Source organism: Natator depressus, chromosome 10 (assembly GCF_965152275.1).
Source record: "Natator depressus isolate rNatDep1 chromosome 10, rNatDep2.hap1, whole genome shotgun sequence".
In the NCBI taxonomy this organism is placed as follows: Eukaryota; Metazoa; Chordata; order Testudines; family Cheloniidae; genus Natator; species Natator depressus.
In genome coordinates this window covers 38,223,627-38,242,511 of record NC_134243.1, presented here as the reverse complement: position 1 = coordinate 38,242,511, position 18,885 = coordinate 38,223,627, and the positions used below count along the sequence as shown (strand labels likewise).

Genomic DNA, 18,885 nt, shown 5'->3' with positions numbered 1-18,885 from the left:
AATTAACAGCTCCCAGGCACTCCTGGACCGTGAATGGCCCTTCCCACGATGCTTCCATTTTATGGGCCTGGAGCGCCTTTAAGACCATGACCTGGTCCCCTACTTTGAAGGAACACTCTCTGGCATGTTTATCATACCAGGCTTTTTGCTCTTTTTGAGCATCCTGTAGGTTTTCTTTAGCAAGGGCTAGAGCGGTTCGGAGGGTCTTTTGTAGGTTGGTTACAAAGTCCAGAATGTTAGTTCCTGGAGAAGGTGTAAATCCCTCCCATTGCTGCTTCACCAACTGTAATGGCCCCTTAACCTCGTGGCCATATACAAGTTCAAATGGTGAAAACCCTAAACTGGTATGTGGTACAGCTCTGTAGGCAAAGAGCAACTGCTGTAACACTAGGTCCCAATCATTGGAGTGCTCATTTACGAATTTACATATCATAGCCCCCAAAGTTCAATTAAACTTCTCCACCATGCCATTTGTTTGATGGTGGTAAGGAGTGGCAACCAAGTGATTTACCCCATGAGCTTCCCAAAGGCTTTCCATAGTTCCTGCCAGGAAATTAGTTCCTGCATCTGTGAGGATGTCGGAGGGCCATCCTACCCTGGCAAAAATGTCTGCTAGTGCCTGGCACACACTTTTAGCCCTGGTGTTGCTTAGAGCTACTGCTTCCGGCCATTGGGTGGCAAAATCCATGAAAGTCAGTATGTACTGCTTTCCTCTGGGTGTCTTTTTCAGAAAAGGACCCAGAATATCCACAGCTACTCGCTGAAATGGAACTTCAATGATGGGGAGTGGCTGGAGAGGGACTCTGACCTGGTCTTGGGGTTTTCCCACTCTTTGGCATACTTCACAAGACCGGACATAGGTAGAAACATCCTTGCCCATTCCCTCCCAGTGGAATGACCTCCCCAACCGGTCTTTGGTCCTGTTCACCCCAGCATGGCCACTAGGATGATCGTGGGCTAAGCTCAAGAGCTTGACCCGGTACTTAGTTGGAACTACCAACTGTCTCTGAGGATGCCAGTCTTCCTGGTGTCCACCAGAAAGAGTTTCCTTGTATAAAAGTCCTCTTTATACAACAAACCTGGATTGATTAGAAGAGCTGAGAGGCGGTGAGTTGCTCCGTACCACTGTCCAAGCTCTCTGGAGGCTTTCATCTACTTCCTGTTCGGTCTGGAACTGTTCCCTTGATGCTGGAGACATCAGTTCCTCATTGGATTGTGGACCTATGCTTGGTCCCTCTGGAAGCGATGTAGGGGATGGGGCTGTTTCCATTGACTGTGAACCGCTCTCCACTGATGCACTATGTTGGGGTTCAGGCTCCGGTTGAGCCTCTTGTGTAGGGTTATCGGCTGCTGCTGGTTCAGGTTCGGTGGGGCCCTCTGGTGTTGGGGTTGCAAGTACTGGATTCAGTGCTGGCAATGGGTCTGGTGCTGGTTGTTCCGCCAGTTCTGGTTCTGGGACTGGCTCTGTCTGGGTCTCTGGGGCTGGATCCACTACTGCTGTTACAGACATTGGCCTGGGGTCTGGGTCCATCACCTCTGACCGGGTCCTGGTAGAAGTTTCCGGAACAGAGCTAGGCATGACGGCTTGTTTAGCCTGGCTGCGGGTGACCATTCCCACCCTCTTAGCTCGCTTCACATGATTGGCCAAGTCTTCCCCCAACAGCATGGGGATGGGATAATCATCATAGACTGTAAAAGTCCATGTTCCTGACCAGCTCTTGTACTGGACAGGCAACTTGGCTGTCGGCAAATTGAAAGAGTTTGACTTGAAGGGTTGAATCATCACTTGGATCTCTGGGGTCCACTAAGGAAGCATGGATAGCTGACACTTGTGCTCCGGTGTCCCTCCATGCGGTGACCTTCTTTCTGCTCACACTCACAGTTTCCCTCCACTCCAAGGGTATCTGGGAGGTATCTGGGCCTGAGGACCTCTGGTGTGATTCCGGTGCAATGAATTGTAATCTGTTGGGGTTCTTGGGGCAGTTGGCCTTTACATACCCCATCTCATTGCATTTAAAACATCGTCCAGCTGACGGATCACTGGGGCGAGGTGGGTTGCTGGAGAACAGTGTGGCGGGACGATAAGGTGTCTGGAGGGTTCCTTGGGTGGTATTTGGGGCCTTGGGTGGCCCCCGGTAGTAGGGGGTGGTCTGAGGTTGTCCCTTCTGGTATCCACTCCAACTGCGACCAGTTTTTTTCTTTTCTGCCACCTCCACCCATTTGGCTCCAATCTCGACCCGCCTCGATTACAGTTTTGGGCTTCCCATCTAGGATGTATCTTTCGATTTCCTCAGGAACATCCTCTAAGAACTGCTCCATTTGCATTAGGAAGGGCAAATCTTCTGGAGATTTAACACTTGCTCCTGATATCCAGGCATCCCAATGTTTCACAATGTGGTAGGCATGTCGGGTAAATGACACGTCTGGTTTCCACCTTAGGGCTCTGAATCGCTGACTGGAATGCTCAGGTGTTAGCCCCATTCTGACTCTCACCTTGGTTTTAAACAGTTCATACTGGTTCATTTGTTCCTTAGGCATTTCAGCCACCACCTCAGCTAAGGGTCCACTGAGCTGCGGCCTCAGCTCTACCATGTATTGGTCTGTAGAGATGCTGTACCCAAAGCAGGCCCTTTTGAAGTTTTCTAAGAAACAGGTATCATCGCCTGCCTTGTAGGTGGGGAACTTTCTGGGATGGGAAGTGGTACCTGGAGAAGGATTGCTAGGGTTTGTTGGTGTATTCTGCTGAGCCTTTGCCTTCTCCATCTCCAGTGCATGCTTCCTCTCTTTTTCCTTCTCCTCCTCCACATGCTTCCTCTCTTTTTCCTTTGCCTCCATTTCTTTTTCCTTTGCCTCCATAGCTCTCCTGTGAGGAGCATCTTGGTGTTTTTCTGCCTCCACAGCTCTCCTGTGAGCAGCCTCTTGGTGTTGTGCTGCCTCCATTTCTTTGTCCTTTGCCTCCATTTCTCTCCTGTGGGCAGCTTCTAGGGCTTTTTCTGCCTCTTTCGCTGCCGCCAGTCTGGCTAACTCCAATTTGTGTTGTGTCTTGGTTTCTGTCATCTTTACCTCTCTGTTTTTAACTAACTTTACACCCGAGAGTTAGAAATAAAACAAACAAAAATTTGGCTTGTAAAATTTTGCTGTGCTGTAATATGATACCTATATTCTTTGATAGTGATTGTCAGCCTACAGAAAAATCAAAAAACAAAAAAACAAAAAAAAACCACCACCACCAACAACAAAAATTTTAAAAAACCCCAAAAACCCTAACACCTTTGTCTCCAGGCAAATAGGCAGAAAACCCCTCTAGTTGCTCTTAAGTAAAAAAAAAAAATCTTCTTCAGGTCTGTGAAGACTGGTGAATTTCTCTGCAGGAGGTTAACTACCCTGCCTTTAGGTAGAGAAAACTCCAGCTCACCAAAGACAATTCCCTTTTGTCTCTGCTCTGGCCCCAAAGTAGAAAAAAAAACCCCACCTCTAACTGCTTTAAGCCCAGAACCTGTTTTTCAGCAGCCCAAAGGAAAAAAAAAATTCCTTTTTAAGATCTGTGCTCCTTGTTCAAAAAATCAAAATCCTAAAAAACCAAAAACTAACACCTTTGTCTCCAGGCAAATAGGCAGAAAACCTCTCTAGTTGCTCTTAGGTAAAAACAACTTCAGGTCTGTGAAGACTTGTGAATTTCCCTGCAGGAGGTTAACTACCCTGCCTTTAGGTAGAGAAAACTCCAGTTCACAAAAGACAATTCCCTTTTGTCTCTGCTCTGGCCCCAAAGTCTGTGCTTCTGGTTCAAAAAATCTCAAATTGATCTCAAAATGATTTCAAGTTAATCCCACCACTCTGCCACCATGTGAAGGTTCCTTCCCCACTCTGAACTCTAGGGTACAGATGTGGGGACCTGCATGAAAACCTCCTTAGCTTACTTTTACCAGCTTAGGTTAAAACTTCCCCAAGGTACAAACTATTTTACCTTTTGCCCTTCGACTTTTGCTGCCACCACCAAACATCTAACTGGGTTTCTGGGAAAGAGTTGTTTGGAAACGTCTTTCCCCCAAAAATCCTCCCAACCCTTGCACCCCACTTCCTGGGGAAGGTTTGGTAAAAATCCTCACTAATTTGCATAGGTGACCACAGTCCCAAACCCTTGGATCTTAAGAACAATGAAAAAGCATTCAGTTTCTGAACAGAAGAATTTTAATAGAAGTAAAAAGAATCACCTCTGTAAAATCAGGATGGTAAATACCTTACAGGGTAATTAGATTCAAAACATAGAGAATCCCTCTAGGCAAAACCTTAAGTTACAAAAAGACACAAAGACAGGAATATCCATTCCTTTCAACACAGCTTATTTCCTCAGCCATTTAAAGAAATCATAATCTAACGCATATCTAGCTAGATTACTTACTAAGTTCTAAGTCTCCATTCCTGTTTTGTCCCCGGCAAAAGCATCACCCAGACAGACCCAGACCCTTTGTTTTTTCCCCCCCCCCCCTCCAGCTTTGAAAGTATCTTGTCTCCTCATTGGTCATTGTGGTCAGATGCCAGCAAGGTTATCCTAGCTTCTTAATCCTTTACAGGTGAAAGGGTTTTTCCTCTGGCCAGGAGGGATTTTAAAGGTGTTTACCGTTCCCTTTATATTTATGACAATGGCCTTCACAACTTATCTTTTTCTGATGCATGCATTCCTCATTCACACAAACAGTCTTTTACAGAGACCTTTGAGAATACAAACAGCAGTATTTTATATAGAGCGAAGAGACATTGTAAATTAAACCTTGCTAAATTTTATAACCAAAACAATTCACATTGAGGCCCAGGCCTTCAACGTTCTTCTAATCTACTTAACATAGACACAATATAGGATCTTGTCTCTTAATAACTAAACCCTACAACAAAAAACTAAAAGGGCCCAATTTGTAAAGGGTATGGGAAACAGAATCCCATAGTCCCAGAGGGTCATTCCTTTCTGCTATTCAAAAAGTGTGACTGGCAGGATAAAATCAAATTAAACATTTATTTTCATAGTACAATTATAAAATCCTGCTCCGACATATCCCCCTTTTGACCCTTCAAGAACAATTTTTGAGTGGGTCATATTTTATATAATTGTTTTATAGCCACATATTGAGAGGCAATTTGAGTTTGCGGTTGCAATTTAACAAACATTTTTTTTATTTAGCAACACATACATAACATTTTAATTAGGCAAATGCAGGATAATACCAATACAATTAGCAATGGATGAAGCATGATTGATAGTATGCCTTTAGAGATGGGAGACCAAACCATAAAAACATCATACCAGTGATATGCAGTAAGCTCCCTTTTAGCATTAGCAATTTTAATTATATTTTTATTTGTATGTGTTATTTGGAGAACTTGCTTTTTTGCATATTTTTGGTTTTTTTTTTAAAAACTGCGTTACTTTGGCTTTTAAAAGCAGATGACATGGAGAAATTAACCAAGGGGGCAATCACGGTACTTTGGGCTTTTTTTTTTAGCTTAGGAAGGTAATAAGTGTGGTTCTTAGTGTATAAAATGCTTGCATTGCATCTACACTTATTTACTGGTGGCTGGCTAATACTGTCATTCTCCCAAAATTTTATTTCCCAGGATACAACACATACACATTGTCCATTATATACCACATGGGTTATATTTTTTTAGTTTATTTTAGACACATGTGCCTAGTGATGTGTCCCTACTGCATGGTTCTATGGTGGCAGGCAGGGAGAGGCATACCCATTTGCGAGGGTCCCACTCTGTACACTATTGTGTGTTTAATAATATTTTCTTTTTTTTCCAGCCCACTGCCCCATAATGCAAGGTAACCAGAAAGATCCCATGGCCATTTTCAGTAGTAGACTGACTTTTTATAGCTTCGCCTCCACAGATTGTTGATGGGCAATTTTAACAATCATTTTTTCTAGTAACAATTCAGGCTTAACCTTACTGGAGACGTACTGTATTTATTTATGTTTACATGTATTAAATAAAGATTTTTGTTGTTCTTTTAAAAGGTGTTCCAATACTTTTAACATTTTTTGATATTACCCAGAACACCTCATGTTCGAGTGATGCTAAACTGAGAATCTGCATTTCAGTGCATCCCATGGATAAGGCAGTTTTATTTTGCAATTTTAGCTGTTTCTGTGATGTTCATAAGGTGAACCCTAAGTCCCACTTCCCCATCCCAGGCATAAATACTGTACTGGTATTTCCTAGTGGCCTCAGAATTCGATTTGTATTTTTATTGTACGATTTTAGAATCATAGAATCATAGAATATCAGGGTTGGAAGGGACCTCAGGAGGTCATCTAGTCCAACCCCCTGCTGAAAGCAGGACCAATCCCCAAATAAAGCATCCCAGCCAGGGCTTTGTCAAGCCTGACCTTAAAAACTTCTCAGGAAGGAGATTCCACCACCTCCCTAGGTAACGCATTTCAGTGTTTCACCACCCTCCTAGTGAAAAAGTTTTTCCTAATATCCAACCTAAACCTCCCCCACTGCAACTTGAGACCATTACTCCTTGTTCTGTCATCTGCTACCACTGAGAACAGTCTAGATGCATCCTCTTTGGAATCCCCTTTCAGGTAGTTGAAAGCAGCTATCAAATCCCCCCTCATTCTTCTCTTCCGCAGACTAAACAATCCCAGTTCCCTCAGCCTCTCCTCATAAGTCATGTGTTCCAGTCCCCTAATCATTTTTGTTGCCCTCCGCTGGACGTTTTCCAATTTTTCCACATCCTTCTTATAGTGTGGGGCCCACAACTGGACACAGTACTCCAGATGAGGCCTCATCAAAGTCGAATAGAGGGGAACGATCGCGTCCCTGGGTCTGCTGGCAATGCCCCTACTTATACAGCCCAAAATGCCATTGGCCTTCTTGGCAACAAGGGCACACTGTTGACTCATATCCAGCTTCTTGTCCACTGTAACCCTTAGGTCCTTTTCTGCAAAACTGCTGCCTAGCCATTCAGTCCCTAGTCTGTAGCGGTGCATGGGATTCTTCCATCCTAAGAGTAGGGCTCTGCACTTGTCCTTGTTGAACCTCATCAGATTTCTTTTGGCCCAATCCTCTAATTTGTCTAGGGCCCTCTGTATCCTATCCCTACCCTCCAGTGTATCTACCACTCCTCCCAGTTTAGTGTCATCTGCAAACTTGCTGAGGGTGCAATCCACACCATCCTCCAGATCATTAATGGAGATACTGAACAAAACCAGCTGGAGGACCGACACTTGGGGCACTCCACTTGATACCAGCTGCCAACTAGACATGGAGCCATTGATCACTACCTGTTGAGCCCGACAATCTAGCCAGCTTTCTATCCACCTTATAGTCCATTCATCTAGCCCATACTTCTTTAACTTGCTGGCAAGAATACTGTGGGAGACAGTGTCAAAAGCTTTGCTAAAGTCAAGGAAAACACGTCCACTGCTTTCCCCTCATCCACAGAGCCAGTTATCTTGTCATAGAAGACAATTAGATTAGTCAGACATGACTTTCCCTTGGTGAATCCATGGTGACTGTCCCTGATCACTTTCCTCTCCTCTAAGTGCTTCAGAATTGATTCCTTGAAGACCTGCTCCATGATTTTTCCAGGGACTGAGGTAAGGCTGACTGGCCTGTAGTTCCCAGGATCCTCCTTCTTGTCTTTTTTAAAGATGGGCACTACATTAGCCTTTTTCCAGTTGTCCGGGACCTCCCCCGATCGCCATGAGTTTTCAAAGATAATGGCCAATGGCTCTGCAATCACATCCGCCAACTCCTTTAGCACTCTCGGATGCAGCACATCCGGCCCCATGGATTTGTGCTCATCCAGCTTTTCTAAATAGTCCCGAACCACTTCTTTCTCCAGAGAGGGCTGGTCACCTCCTCCCCATGCTGGGCTGCCCAGTGCAGTAGTCTGGGAGCTGACCTTGTTCATGAAGACAGGCAAAAAAAGCATTGAGTACATTAGCTTTTTCCACATCCTTTGTCACTAGGTTGCCTCCCTCATTCAGTAAGGGGCCCACACTTTCCTTGACTTTCTTCTTGTTGCTAACATACCTGAAGAAACCCTTCTTGTTACTCTTAACATCTCTGGCCAGCTGCACCTCCACGTGTGATTTGGCCTTCCTGATTTCACTCCTGCATGCCCGAGCAATATTTTTGTACTCTTCCTGGTCATTTGTCCAATCTTCCACTTCTTGTAAGCTTCTTTTTTGTGTTTAAGATCAGCAAGGATTTCACTGTTAAGCCAAGCTGGTTGCCTGCCATATTTACTATTCTTTCTACACATCGGGATGGTTTGTCCCTGTAACCTCAATAAGGATTCTTTAAAATTCTTTAAGAGGATTTCTGGTTCCCTGACAGGGATCCACGATTGATTAGTTAGGAGAGAAATATTTTTGACCAGGGAAGAGATTGCAGTGGGCTCCCCCAAGATATTTTTAAATATCTGGGACACACAGGCCCCCAAGAACAGGGACTGCCAAACCTTATACTGAGGTTTTATGGATTTGGAGGGCAGTAGTGGTCGAGCTGCGTCTCACGTTCCGAATCCCAGAAGTTCTTTTCTGTAAAAAGTTCAAGACATTATTATTGATGTAAAAAGGTTAATTTGTGAGACATGTACCTATTTTAATTTTCCATCCTTTTTAATATGGTATACCAGTGGGCTGAGGCAGTCCACTATGGAATAGGGTTCTGTTCATTTTGATTTCAGTGAGTGGCCCATTTTTTTAAAATTTGAGATACATGACTTGATCCTGTTTCCCACAGGACTGTTTTACAATGCCTTTGTGCATGGATTTTTTTATTTATTTGTTTGATGGCTTGATTGACCCTATATTAAAGAGTGGTTTTATTTTTTTGCAGTTGTTTAAGCCACTGCAAATATTCACACTGTGTTACATTAGGGATCTCTTTCTGATTTTGTATTAGGTGGCTAGGGTCAATCATAAGGTGCATTGAGTGTCCAAACATGATTTGAAAAAGCTGCTGCGGATAGCTGCTAGAATTAGAGGCAGCTTGTTTGGCCAATCCTTTCCGGTATGGCTTACTACTTTTTGTAATGCTTCGTTAATGATGCTGTTTATGCGCTCTACTTGACCTAAGGATTGTGGTCGGTATGATATATGGAATTTTTGTTTCATTCCTAAAGCTTTAAATCAGATTGTCTTTTTTCCTGGCTTATATACAGACATTCCTTTGGAAAAGGGCCCATTGTTCCTTCAGAATAGCTGCAAAGAAACCAAGAATTCTTTTTCTCTAACACTTTTTCTTTTTAACATTTTTACAAAGTTTAACTGCTTAATTCCCTCCAGCCTCTGCAGAGTTAACTTTTCACTCTCTTTCCTTAAATCACTTGCTTATCTCTCAGATTTCACCATTTCAAGTATTGTTCCGGTCATCTGAAATACCCGTGCCTGTACTTACTTTTTTATATTTTTTTTTTTACTTTCGCCACTAAGCCCTCAGGGCTTCCAACCTGTTTTCCATTTTTTAATTTTTTTTTTTTAATTTGTTGCCTGCCTGCCTGCTTGTCTAGGCCCGATTCTGCTTTCCTTGCTGAACTGTCCCTTTTCATGGACACAGGCTTTGTTCCACTACCAATTTAGCAAGGAGAATGGGCTCCTCAACTAGCCCCCACCCCTCCTGATCCCTTTCCTTAAACATTTCTTTCAAAATTGTGAAATCACCACAATATCACTCACAAAAAATACTACACTGCCCAAACTCCTATATCCTTCAGAGTTTGGTTTAACAGAGCAAGATTTGTTTAAAAGGCATAATCTCTTGAACAAAGTATCATCTTTGGATTGTTTCCTTTTAAACATTTCTTACATAGGTGCTGCCACTATTTGCCCACACTCCTATATCCTTCAGAGTTGGGTCTCACATAGAATATACCACCCGAACATATTTCTTTATGAATATTTTTTACCTTTATAACTCTTTTGTGCCCATGCTCATGCTGGGACTTACAAAACACAAAAGTCTGTACCCACTAAAAAGAACTCTGCCTGACAGAGCAGGAAGGGGAAACTCTAAGCCCCCTACCTTTTGGGCTCAATTTTGCTACGACCGAGGGTATATTCATTTATGCAATTTTTCCCCGACAGATGGGTAGGAGCGAGGATTGCCTCCAGAGCCCCACTGCTGGAGCCCTGGGGTAGCAGCTGCGGGGCTCCGGCAGCTATTTAAAGGGCCTGGGGCTCCTCTGCTTCTACCCCCCGGGCCCTTTAAATAGCCACTGGAGCCCCGCCGCTGCTACTCCAGGGCTCCAGCGGCTATTTAAAGGACCGGGGCAGTAGAAGCAGAGGAGCCGTGGGCCCTTTAAATAGCCCCCAGAGCCCTGGGGTAGTGGGGGCTCCAGGGGCTATTTAAAGGCCCGAGGCTCCAGCTGCCTCTGCCGCCCCGGTCCTTTAAATAGCTGCTGGAGCCCCGCCGTTTCCCCAGGGCTCCGGCGGCTATTTAAAGGGCCAGGGTGGTAGAAGAGGGGAGCCCAGGGCCTTTTAAATAGCCCCCAGAGCCCCAGGCTGCTGCTGCTACCCCGGGGGGGGGGCAGTTACCTTACAGGGAGGGCTGGGGCTGGCTCCGACCCCCTCAATCCCTGCCCCTTCTGCCCTAGGCCCCGCCCCTTCCGGGGGCCAGAGCTGGCCCCAGAGTACTGGTAAGTCACTCAACTTACTTTCACCCCTGACTCTAACCCTCCCCCTTATGGCCTGGCACCTCTACAACTGGGGGTGTATATACCGAGACAGTTTGTATGTATCTTATCTGTATAGTTTTCCCCGACCGACGGGTCGGAGTGAGGACTCTAATCCTCCCCCTATTGCCCGACCCTGCTACGATTGTGGGTATACCCACCTTCAATTATTTCTCCCCCAGCAGTCCGGGGTGGAGAGAGGAATGCTAAACCTTTCTCCTTTTTTTTTAGCTCTGCTATGACCGAGGGTGTGTATACCTTTTAATCATCAAAATTCTCAGTTCACAGAATACCAACAGTGAATACAATATTAACCACAAATGGTTCCCTCTTTACTGCCCGGTATCTCTATGACCAGGGGTGTGCACACCTGAATGACTGATCGCTTTTGAGTGTATGGTATACCTTTTAGCAGTATTCTCAACAATTACAACACATTATTCTTCCCCCTTTCACAATTTGCCACCAAAAATGTTATGCTATACAAAGCACATGAGATCCTTTAAAGGGGAGAAGGCAAAATGCTGCATTTGTTGAGAATACAGCAGTTAGCATATGCTTTTCAGTCACACACACACACACATGCACACAGTACTGCCAGTCGATATTTATAGTTACCAGTCCAAAGTCTGGATTAATCTAGTGGCCAGCCAGATTGGTCACAGAGGGGAGCCAGGCTCCGTCGGTCGCAATCCGATGCTTCTGGAGCAGTGGCAAGATGAACCCAAACTCCCATGGCAAAGCACCCTGTTCTTATAGTCTTTTTTGTTGTTGAAGTTTATGGATTTTGCTGTGTCAGTCTGTGACTGGTTACTCCTTAATCGATGTTATCTTCTGATGTTAACATTCCAAAGCACCTCTGAAAGGGCCATTCTGTCCTTTTGATTTAATTAATTGTTTTGTCTTTAGGGGTGCCAGCCTCCACCTCAGGGTCATCAATCTGCCTTCCCTCAGTCATGGATGCAGATTGATGGTTCTTTGGCGTCGATAAGTCTGTTAAATTTCTTTACTCCTCCTCCCTTGACCATCTGGCTCCAACAATGGCACTCACACCTTATCTTTTTCTGATGCATGCATTTCTCATTCACAGAAACAGTCTTTTACAAAGACCTTTAAAAATACAAACAGCAGTATTTTATATCAAGCAAAAAAACACAGTAATTTAAACCTTGTTAAATTTTATAACCAAAACAATTCACATTGAGGCCCAGAACTTCAACATTATACTTAACATAAACACAATACAAAATCCTGTCTCTTACTAACTAAACCTTAAAACAAAAAACTAAAAGGGCCCAATTTGTAATGAGTACGGGCAACAAAATCCCATAGTCCCAAAGGGTCATTCCTTTCTGCTATTCAAAAAGATGGGGAAGGGATAGCTCAGTGGTTTGAGCATTGTCCTGTTAAACCCAGGGTTATGAGTTCAATCCCTGAGGGGGCCATTTAGGGATCTGGGGCAAAAATTGCAGATTGGTCCTGTTTTGAGCAGGGTGTTAGACTAGATGACCTCCTGAGGTCCCTTCCAACCCTGATATTCTATGATTCTAAGGGTAACTTTCAAAATAAAATAAAACTATACATTAATTCTCATAGTACAATTATAAAATCCTGCTCCTACATCCATGTTCCTCCCCAACCCCTTTGTGGGTAACACCTAAGGGCTTTCTAAGGTGGAGTAGACTGTCCGTTTCAGGTGAGCTGTCACCTCCCCTAGCATGCAATGTGCCTGGATACATCAGGAAATGCACACACAGCAGAATACTTACAAGAAGTAGCAGTAAAAGCTATAACAAACTGTGAAAAAAAATTCAAATGTCTAGTATACAGCTTGGTCACAGACAAGACTGCAAATGTATCCAAGATGAGAAGAAATTATTTAGAAGAGAGTGAAGAGAGTCCCAAGCTAATAACATATGGTTGCAGTGCTTATTTGATGCACCTCCTAGCCAAAGACGTCAGTGTTCCAGAAATAAAGGCTAATGTTGTTGAAATGGCAAAATACTTCCGTAACAATCACTTTGCAGCAGCTGCTCTGAAAAAAGTGGGAGGAACCAAGCTAACTCTCCCACAAGGCGTGCGATGGAACTCAGTAGTGGACTGTTTTGAGCACTATATCAAGAACTGGCCTAATCTGATGACAGTTTGTGAACAAAATAATAAAAAAATAGCTGGCCTGGTCACAGCCAAAGTTCTCAACATGGGGCTTAAGAGAAATGTTTAACACATGCTGAGTGCCCTGAAGCCTGTTTCTGTAGCCTTGAACAAAATGCAGGGAAACAGCTGTTTTATTCCTGATGCTGTTGAAATTTGGAAGGAACTGAGTGAGATCTTAAAAAAAGAAATATGCAATGACAGAGTTCCATTAAAAAAACAAATGGGACAAGCACTATCTCCAGCTCATTTTCTTGCAAATATTCTCAATACTTGGTACCAGGGTCAAATCTAAACTGCTGAAGAAGAGGCTATTCCAGCCCACAGCTCTTTACATTCACATTTGTGCATTCTGTAATACAGTTCTGGAATAACCCCCTTCTGCCTGTGTTACTGTTAAAAGGCAGCTCTCCTCAGACTTCTCTTTAGACACAAGTTCAGAGATTTACACTACCTGAGTTATAGAAAAGAGACCCTTGAGAAAGTCCCTTGGATCTACCAGCACCAGCACCTCATTTTCCTCTTCAGCCTTCACCAGGGGACTATCCTAGGGGAACAAAGACAACTTTTCATGGGATATGGGCAATCATTTTTCACTTTTTGAAACTGGGATGTGCTCAAAATGAAATTAAATTGGGTGGGTCTCAGCCCAGTCATACCATCTGGAATGGAAAGAGGTAATGGCTGAAGTTAGAGCTGAAAAAGCCATATGGCTTGATTAAAAGGCAGATCACATAAATACAGAGCACTGAGGGTGCAGGGAACAGAGCAGGACAATTACAAAACTCATGAACCTAGACAGAGATGTTGAAACTGGACTTGGCTGTGCTGCAGTCTGTGTTACAGCATCACCTAATTCAGCTTATTGGGGACAACAGCCACTTATTCACAGATGGGAAGGTCCAGATCAAGGTGGGAAAGCAAGCAAAAAGTTCACACTACATCTGGATTGCACACCACATCACTGGGTCACAGCTCCAGCCAGCTTTTCTCCCACAACATTTAATGGGTTACTCAGAGAACCAGTCATCCAAGTACAGGACTGACCTCAACTTACCAACCTGAAATCCTTGCAGTGGGACACGGGAGAGAATAATGCCACTGTACTGATCATTACATCTTACTGGCAAGGTTCCCCATCTCAATTGAGCTAATGTGCTCAATGCTTTTTTTGCCTCTGTCTTCACTAACAAGGACAGCTCCCAGACTGCTGTGCTGGGCATCGCAACATGAGGAGTAGATGGCCAGCCCTCTGTGGAGAAAGAGGTGGTTAGGGACTATTTAGAAAAGCTGGACGTGCACAAGTCCATGGGGCCGGACGAGTTGCATCCGAGAGTGCTAAAGGAATTGGCGGATGTGATTGCAGAGCCATTGGCCATTATCTTTGAAAACTCGTGGCGAACGGGGGAAGTCCCAGATGACTGGAAAAAGGCTAATGTAGTGCCAATCTTTAAAAAAGGGAAGAAGGAGGATCCTGGGAACTACAGGCCAGTCAGCCTCACCTCAGTCCCCGGAAAAATCATGGAGCAGGTCCTCAAGGAATCAATCCTGAAGCACTTACACGAGAGTAAAGTGATCAGGAACAGTCAGCATGGATTCACCAAGGGAAGGTCATGCCTGACTAATCTAATCGCCTTCTATGATGAGATTACTGATTCTGTGGATGAAGGGAAAGCAGTGGATGTATTGTTTCTTGACTTTAGCAAAGCTTTTGACACGGTCTCCCACAGTATTCTTGTCAGCAAGTTAAAGAAGTATGGGCTGGATGAATGTACTATAAGGTGGGTAGAAAGTTGGCTAGATTGTCGGGCTCAACGGGTAGTGATCAATGGCTCCATGTCTAGTTGGCAGCCGGTGTCAAGTGGAGTGCCCCAGGGGTCGGTCCTGGGGCCGGTTTTGTTCAATGTCTTCATAAATGATCTGGAGGATGGTGTGGATTGCACTCTCAGCAAATTTGCGGATGATACTAAACTGGGAGGAGTGGTAGATACGTTGGAGGGCAGAGATAGGATACAGAGGGACCTAGACAAATTGGAGGATTGGGCCAAAAGAAACCTGATGAGGTTCAATAAGGATAAGTGCAGGGTCCTGCACTTAGGACGGAAGAACCCAATGCACAGCTACAGACTAGGGACCGAATGGCTAGGCAGCAGTTCTGCGGAAAAGGACCTAGGGGTTACAGTGGACGAGAAGCTGGATATGAGTCAGCAGTGTGCCCTTGTTGCCAAGAAGGCCAATGGCATTTTGGGATGTATAAGTAGGGGCATAGCGAGCAGATCGAGGGACGTGATCGTTCCCCTCTATTCGACATTGGTGAGGCCTCATCTGGAGTACTGTGTCCAGTTTTGGGCCCCACACTACAAGAAGGATGTGGATAAATTGGAGAGAGTCCAGCGAAGGGCAACAAAAATGATTAGGGGTCTGGAACACATGACTTATGAGGAGAGGCTGAGGGAACTGGGACTGTTTAGTCTGCAGAAGAGAAGAATGAGGGGGGATTTGATAGCTGCTTTCAACTACCTGAGAGGTGGTTCCAAAGAGGATGGTTCTAGACTATTCTCAGTGGTAGAAGATGACAGGACAAGGAGTAATGGTCTCAAGTTGCAGTGGGGGAGGTTTAGGTTGGATATTAGGAAAAACTTTTTCACTAGGAGGGTGGTGAAACACTGGAATGCGTTACCTAGGGAGGTGGTAGAATCTCCTTCCTTAGAAGTTTTTAAGGTCAGGCTTGACAAAGCCCTGGCTGGGATGATTTAATTGGGGATTGGTCCTGCTTTGAGCAGGGGGTTGGACTAGATGACCTCCTGAGGTCCCTTCCAACCCTGATATTCTATGATTCTATGATCTCCTGCTATGGTGGCATTTGGTATCAGAGAGAAGATAACTTCATACCCTAGGATTTCCATCAGCCTATGTTCAGAAACAGCCACAGGATTTTCTAAAGAGCTCAAAGGCTTCATTCAGCAGCAAGGGAGCCTGCAGCTGGCCCGGTCTGTCTTCCCCAGCAATGCAGTTCACATCCTCAGCAGCCATCAAGAATGCTTCGCAAACACAGAATTTGTTTTAGAAATCTTTTTCTATATGAAACCTCTCCACAATCAATGACTCACTCTGACCTCCATCATGTTTGCTGCAGAGATTCATAGTCCATCCTGGATGTGTATGTGCTTGGGACAATGACACCCAGTTGCATGAAAGTCACTCACTTTGAAATAAACTATAGGACAATCAAACTCAACTCCATTCCCTGAACTAACAGTGGTCACACAGAATTTATATATCTGAGGCTGATGACCCCATAGCCCTGCCTAGAAAGGCTACTGGAAATCACAGCACTAATAATTAATGCAATTCAAAACTTCTTTCCCACAGCATAGCTGTTGCCAGTTTAAATTTATAAGGCATATGAGGAGGCCCCTAAGGGAAGAGAGGACAAATTGGATTCAGATAATCACAGTACTGGAGAAACTGTTAGGAGTGTTTCTCCTCCAGGTTATGCTGCAGGGAACTTCCTGAGACTCAATGTAGTATTTACATTCCAAGGAACCAAAAGCCTCCATCAAAGCATCTGATCCAGGATCTTCTAGTAGACCTGAAGGGAGAGAGAGAACAGGCCAGACATCAGGTGAGGAAAGGGAGTGGTAATAAATAGCAACTAAAACCCACACAAAGAAGAGAAATGATTGATATAAAATCACGACTAATGTGGAGAAAGTAAATAAGGAAGTGTTATTTACTCCTCATAACACAAGAACTAGGGGTCACCAAACAAAATTAATAGGCAACAGGTTTAAAACAAACAAAAGGAAGTATTTCTTCACACAACGCACAGTCAACTTGTGGAACCTTTTGCCAGAGGATGTTGTGAAGGCCAAGACTATAATGGGGTTCAAAAAAGAACTAGATAAATTCATGGAGGATAGGTCCATCAATGGCTATTAGCCAGGATGGGCAGGGATGGTGTCCCTAGCCTCTGTTTGCCAGAAGCTGGGAATGGGCGACGGGGGATGGATCACTTGATGATGACCTGTTCTATTCATTCCCTCTGGGGCACCTGGGATTGGACACTGTCGAAAGGCAGGATACTGGGCTAGATGGACCTTTGGTCTGACCCAGTATGACCATTCTTATCATTATTTCAAGCCTGAACACTGAATAGCAGGTCTCTGAATACAGCATGCTGCATGTCACATGATTATCTCATAGAGAAATTTACAACACACTGTTAATTACAATCAGCACAAGTAGGGACACCAATACTTAATGTTGCCTTATTCTTTCCCTTAGAAGACCCCATTTACAGTTGTTTATAACTTTGCCAATCTTAAATCATACAGAGATGAAATTTTTCACATCTGGAGCCTGTCTCAGGCTGACTTTATATGGGAAGTTTCAGCAAAAATGGTTCAGCCATTTCCAAGAACAAGACTAGGGAAAAATACATTGTTATCCATATTAGAAATTTTCCTATAACCATTTTCATTGAGAAGCTCTTATGCCCCATCCTTCATCACAGGGGCTTGAAATTTGGTAGGAGCGTTACCCTAGGTGTCAGAGACACGCCTTTTGCTATTCCTGTGAAAAGTCACCCAATTTGGCCAAGTAATAAGCATCAAAAAAAAAGTCACAGTTAGCACATGCTCATTAGAGACCTGTCTGAATTTGGCACCTAAGTATGTCCAAAGATTCCCTCTACCTTGAGCATTCTTCATCTCCTCACTGTTCCTACATGGCCACTGAGCTATGCATATGCCATCCCTGTGGAACAATTGAGCATGCTCCCTCCTGTGGCTGACCAGGACCTTCCCTGCAATTGCTGTGGGACACTGTGCCACAGGAACCAAGCCCTGTTTTTCCTGTGCCCTCAATGTTCTCCCTGTTGGCAGCCAGGCACCAAAGAGGAAGGGGAGGAAGCCACCTGATTCTAATGCAGAGAGGTGAGGAACAAGAGGGGTGGGGAGGACAGAGGCAGGAGCAGAGTAGGAGGGGAAGATAGGAGCATGGGGGATATTGGCCGAAGATGGGGTGAAACAGGCAGGAGCTGGGAGGAACAGCATCAGGGGGAGAAAGGGGCAGGAACTGGAGAGGGTTGACAGAGAAAAGTTGGAGGAGACACAGGCAGAAGAGTTACCACTAAAGCAGGGTTCAGAGTAACAGCCGTGTTAGTCTGTATTCGCAAAAAGAAAAGGAGTACTTATGGCACCTTAGAGACTAACCAATTTATTTGAGCATGAGCTTTCGTGAGCTACCGCTCACTTCATCGGATGCATACTGTGGAAGCTGCAGAAGACATTATATACACACAGAGACCATGAAACAATACCTCCTCCCACCCCACTCTCCTGCTGGTAATAGCTTATCTAAAGTGATCATCAAGTTGGGCCATTTCCTGCACAAATCCAGGTTCTCTCACCCCCTCACCCCCCTCCAAAAACCACACACACAAACTCACTCTCCTGCTGGTAATAGCCTATCCAAAGTGACCACTCTCCTTACAACGTGCATGAAAATCATGAAGTGAGCTGTAGCTCACGAAAGCTCATGCTCAAATAAATTGGTTAGTCTCTAAGGTGCCATAAGTACTCCTTTTCTTTTCACTAAAGCAGGGGTAGGCAAACTTTTTGGCCTGAGGGCCACATCGGGTTTCCGAAACTGTATGGAATGTCAGGTAGGGAAGGCTGTGCCTCCCCAAACAGCCTGGCCCCTTCCCCCTATCCACCCCCTCCCACTTCCCATCCCCTGTCTGCCCCTGTCAGAACCTTCGACCCATCCAACCCCCCCTGCTCCTTGTCCTCTGACCGCCCCCTTCCAGGATCCCCTGTCCCTATCCGCCTGCCCGGGACCCCACCCCTTATCCAACCCCCCCTGCTCCCTGTCCCCTGACTGCTCCAACCCCTATCCACACCCCCCACGACAGGCCCCCCGGGACTTCCACGCCTATCCAACCCCCCTTGTTCCCCATCCCCTTACCGTCCCCCGCCAGAACCTTCACCCCATCCAACCGCCCCCTGTTCCCTGTCCCCTGACTGCCTCCTGGAACCCCC

The 18,885-nt window shown here is 45.0% G+C and overlaps 1 protein-coding gene across 1 annotated transcript in view; it reads right to left on the bottom strand.

Moving 5' to 3' along the window:
* EME2 (essential meiotic structure-specific endonuclease subunit 2) overlaps nt 1–18,885 on the bottom strand; it is a 30,782-nt gene that overhangs the window by 8,006 nt on the left and 3,891 nt on the right. Inside the window, 2 exon segments of the mRNA XM_074964883.1 lie at nt 13,296–13,388; nt 16,297–16,433. Of these exon segments, the coding sequence (XP_074820984.1) occupies nt 13,296–13,388; nt 16,297–16,433 (230 nt within the window).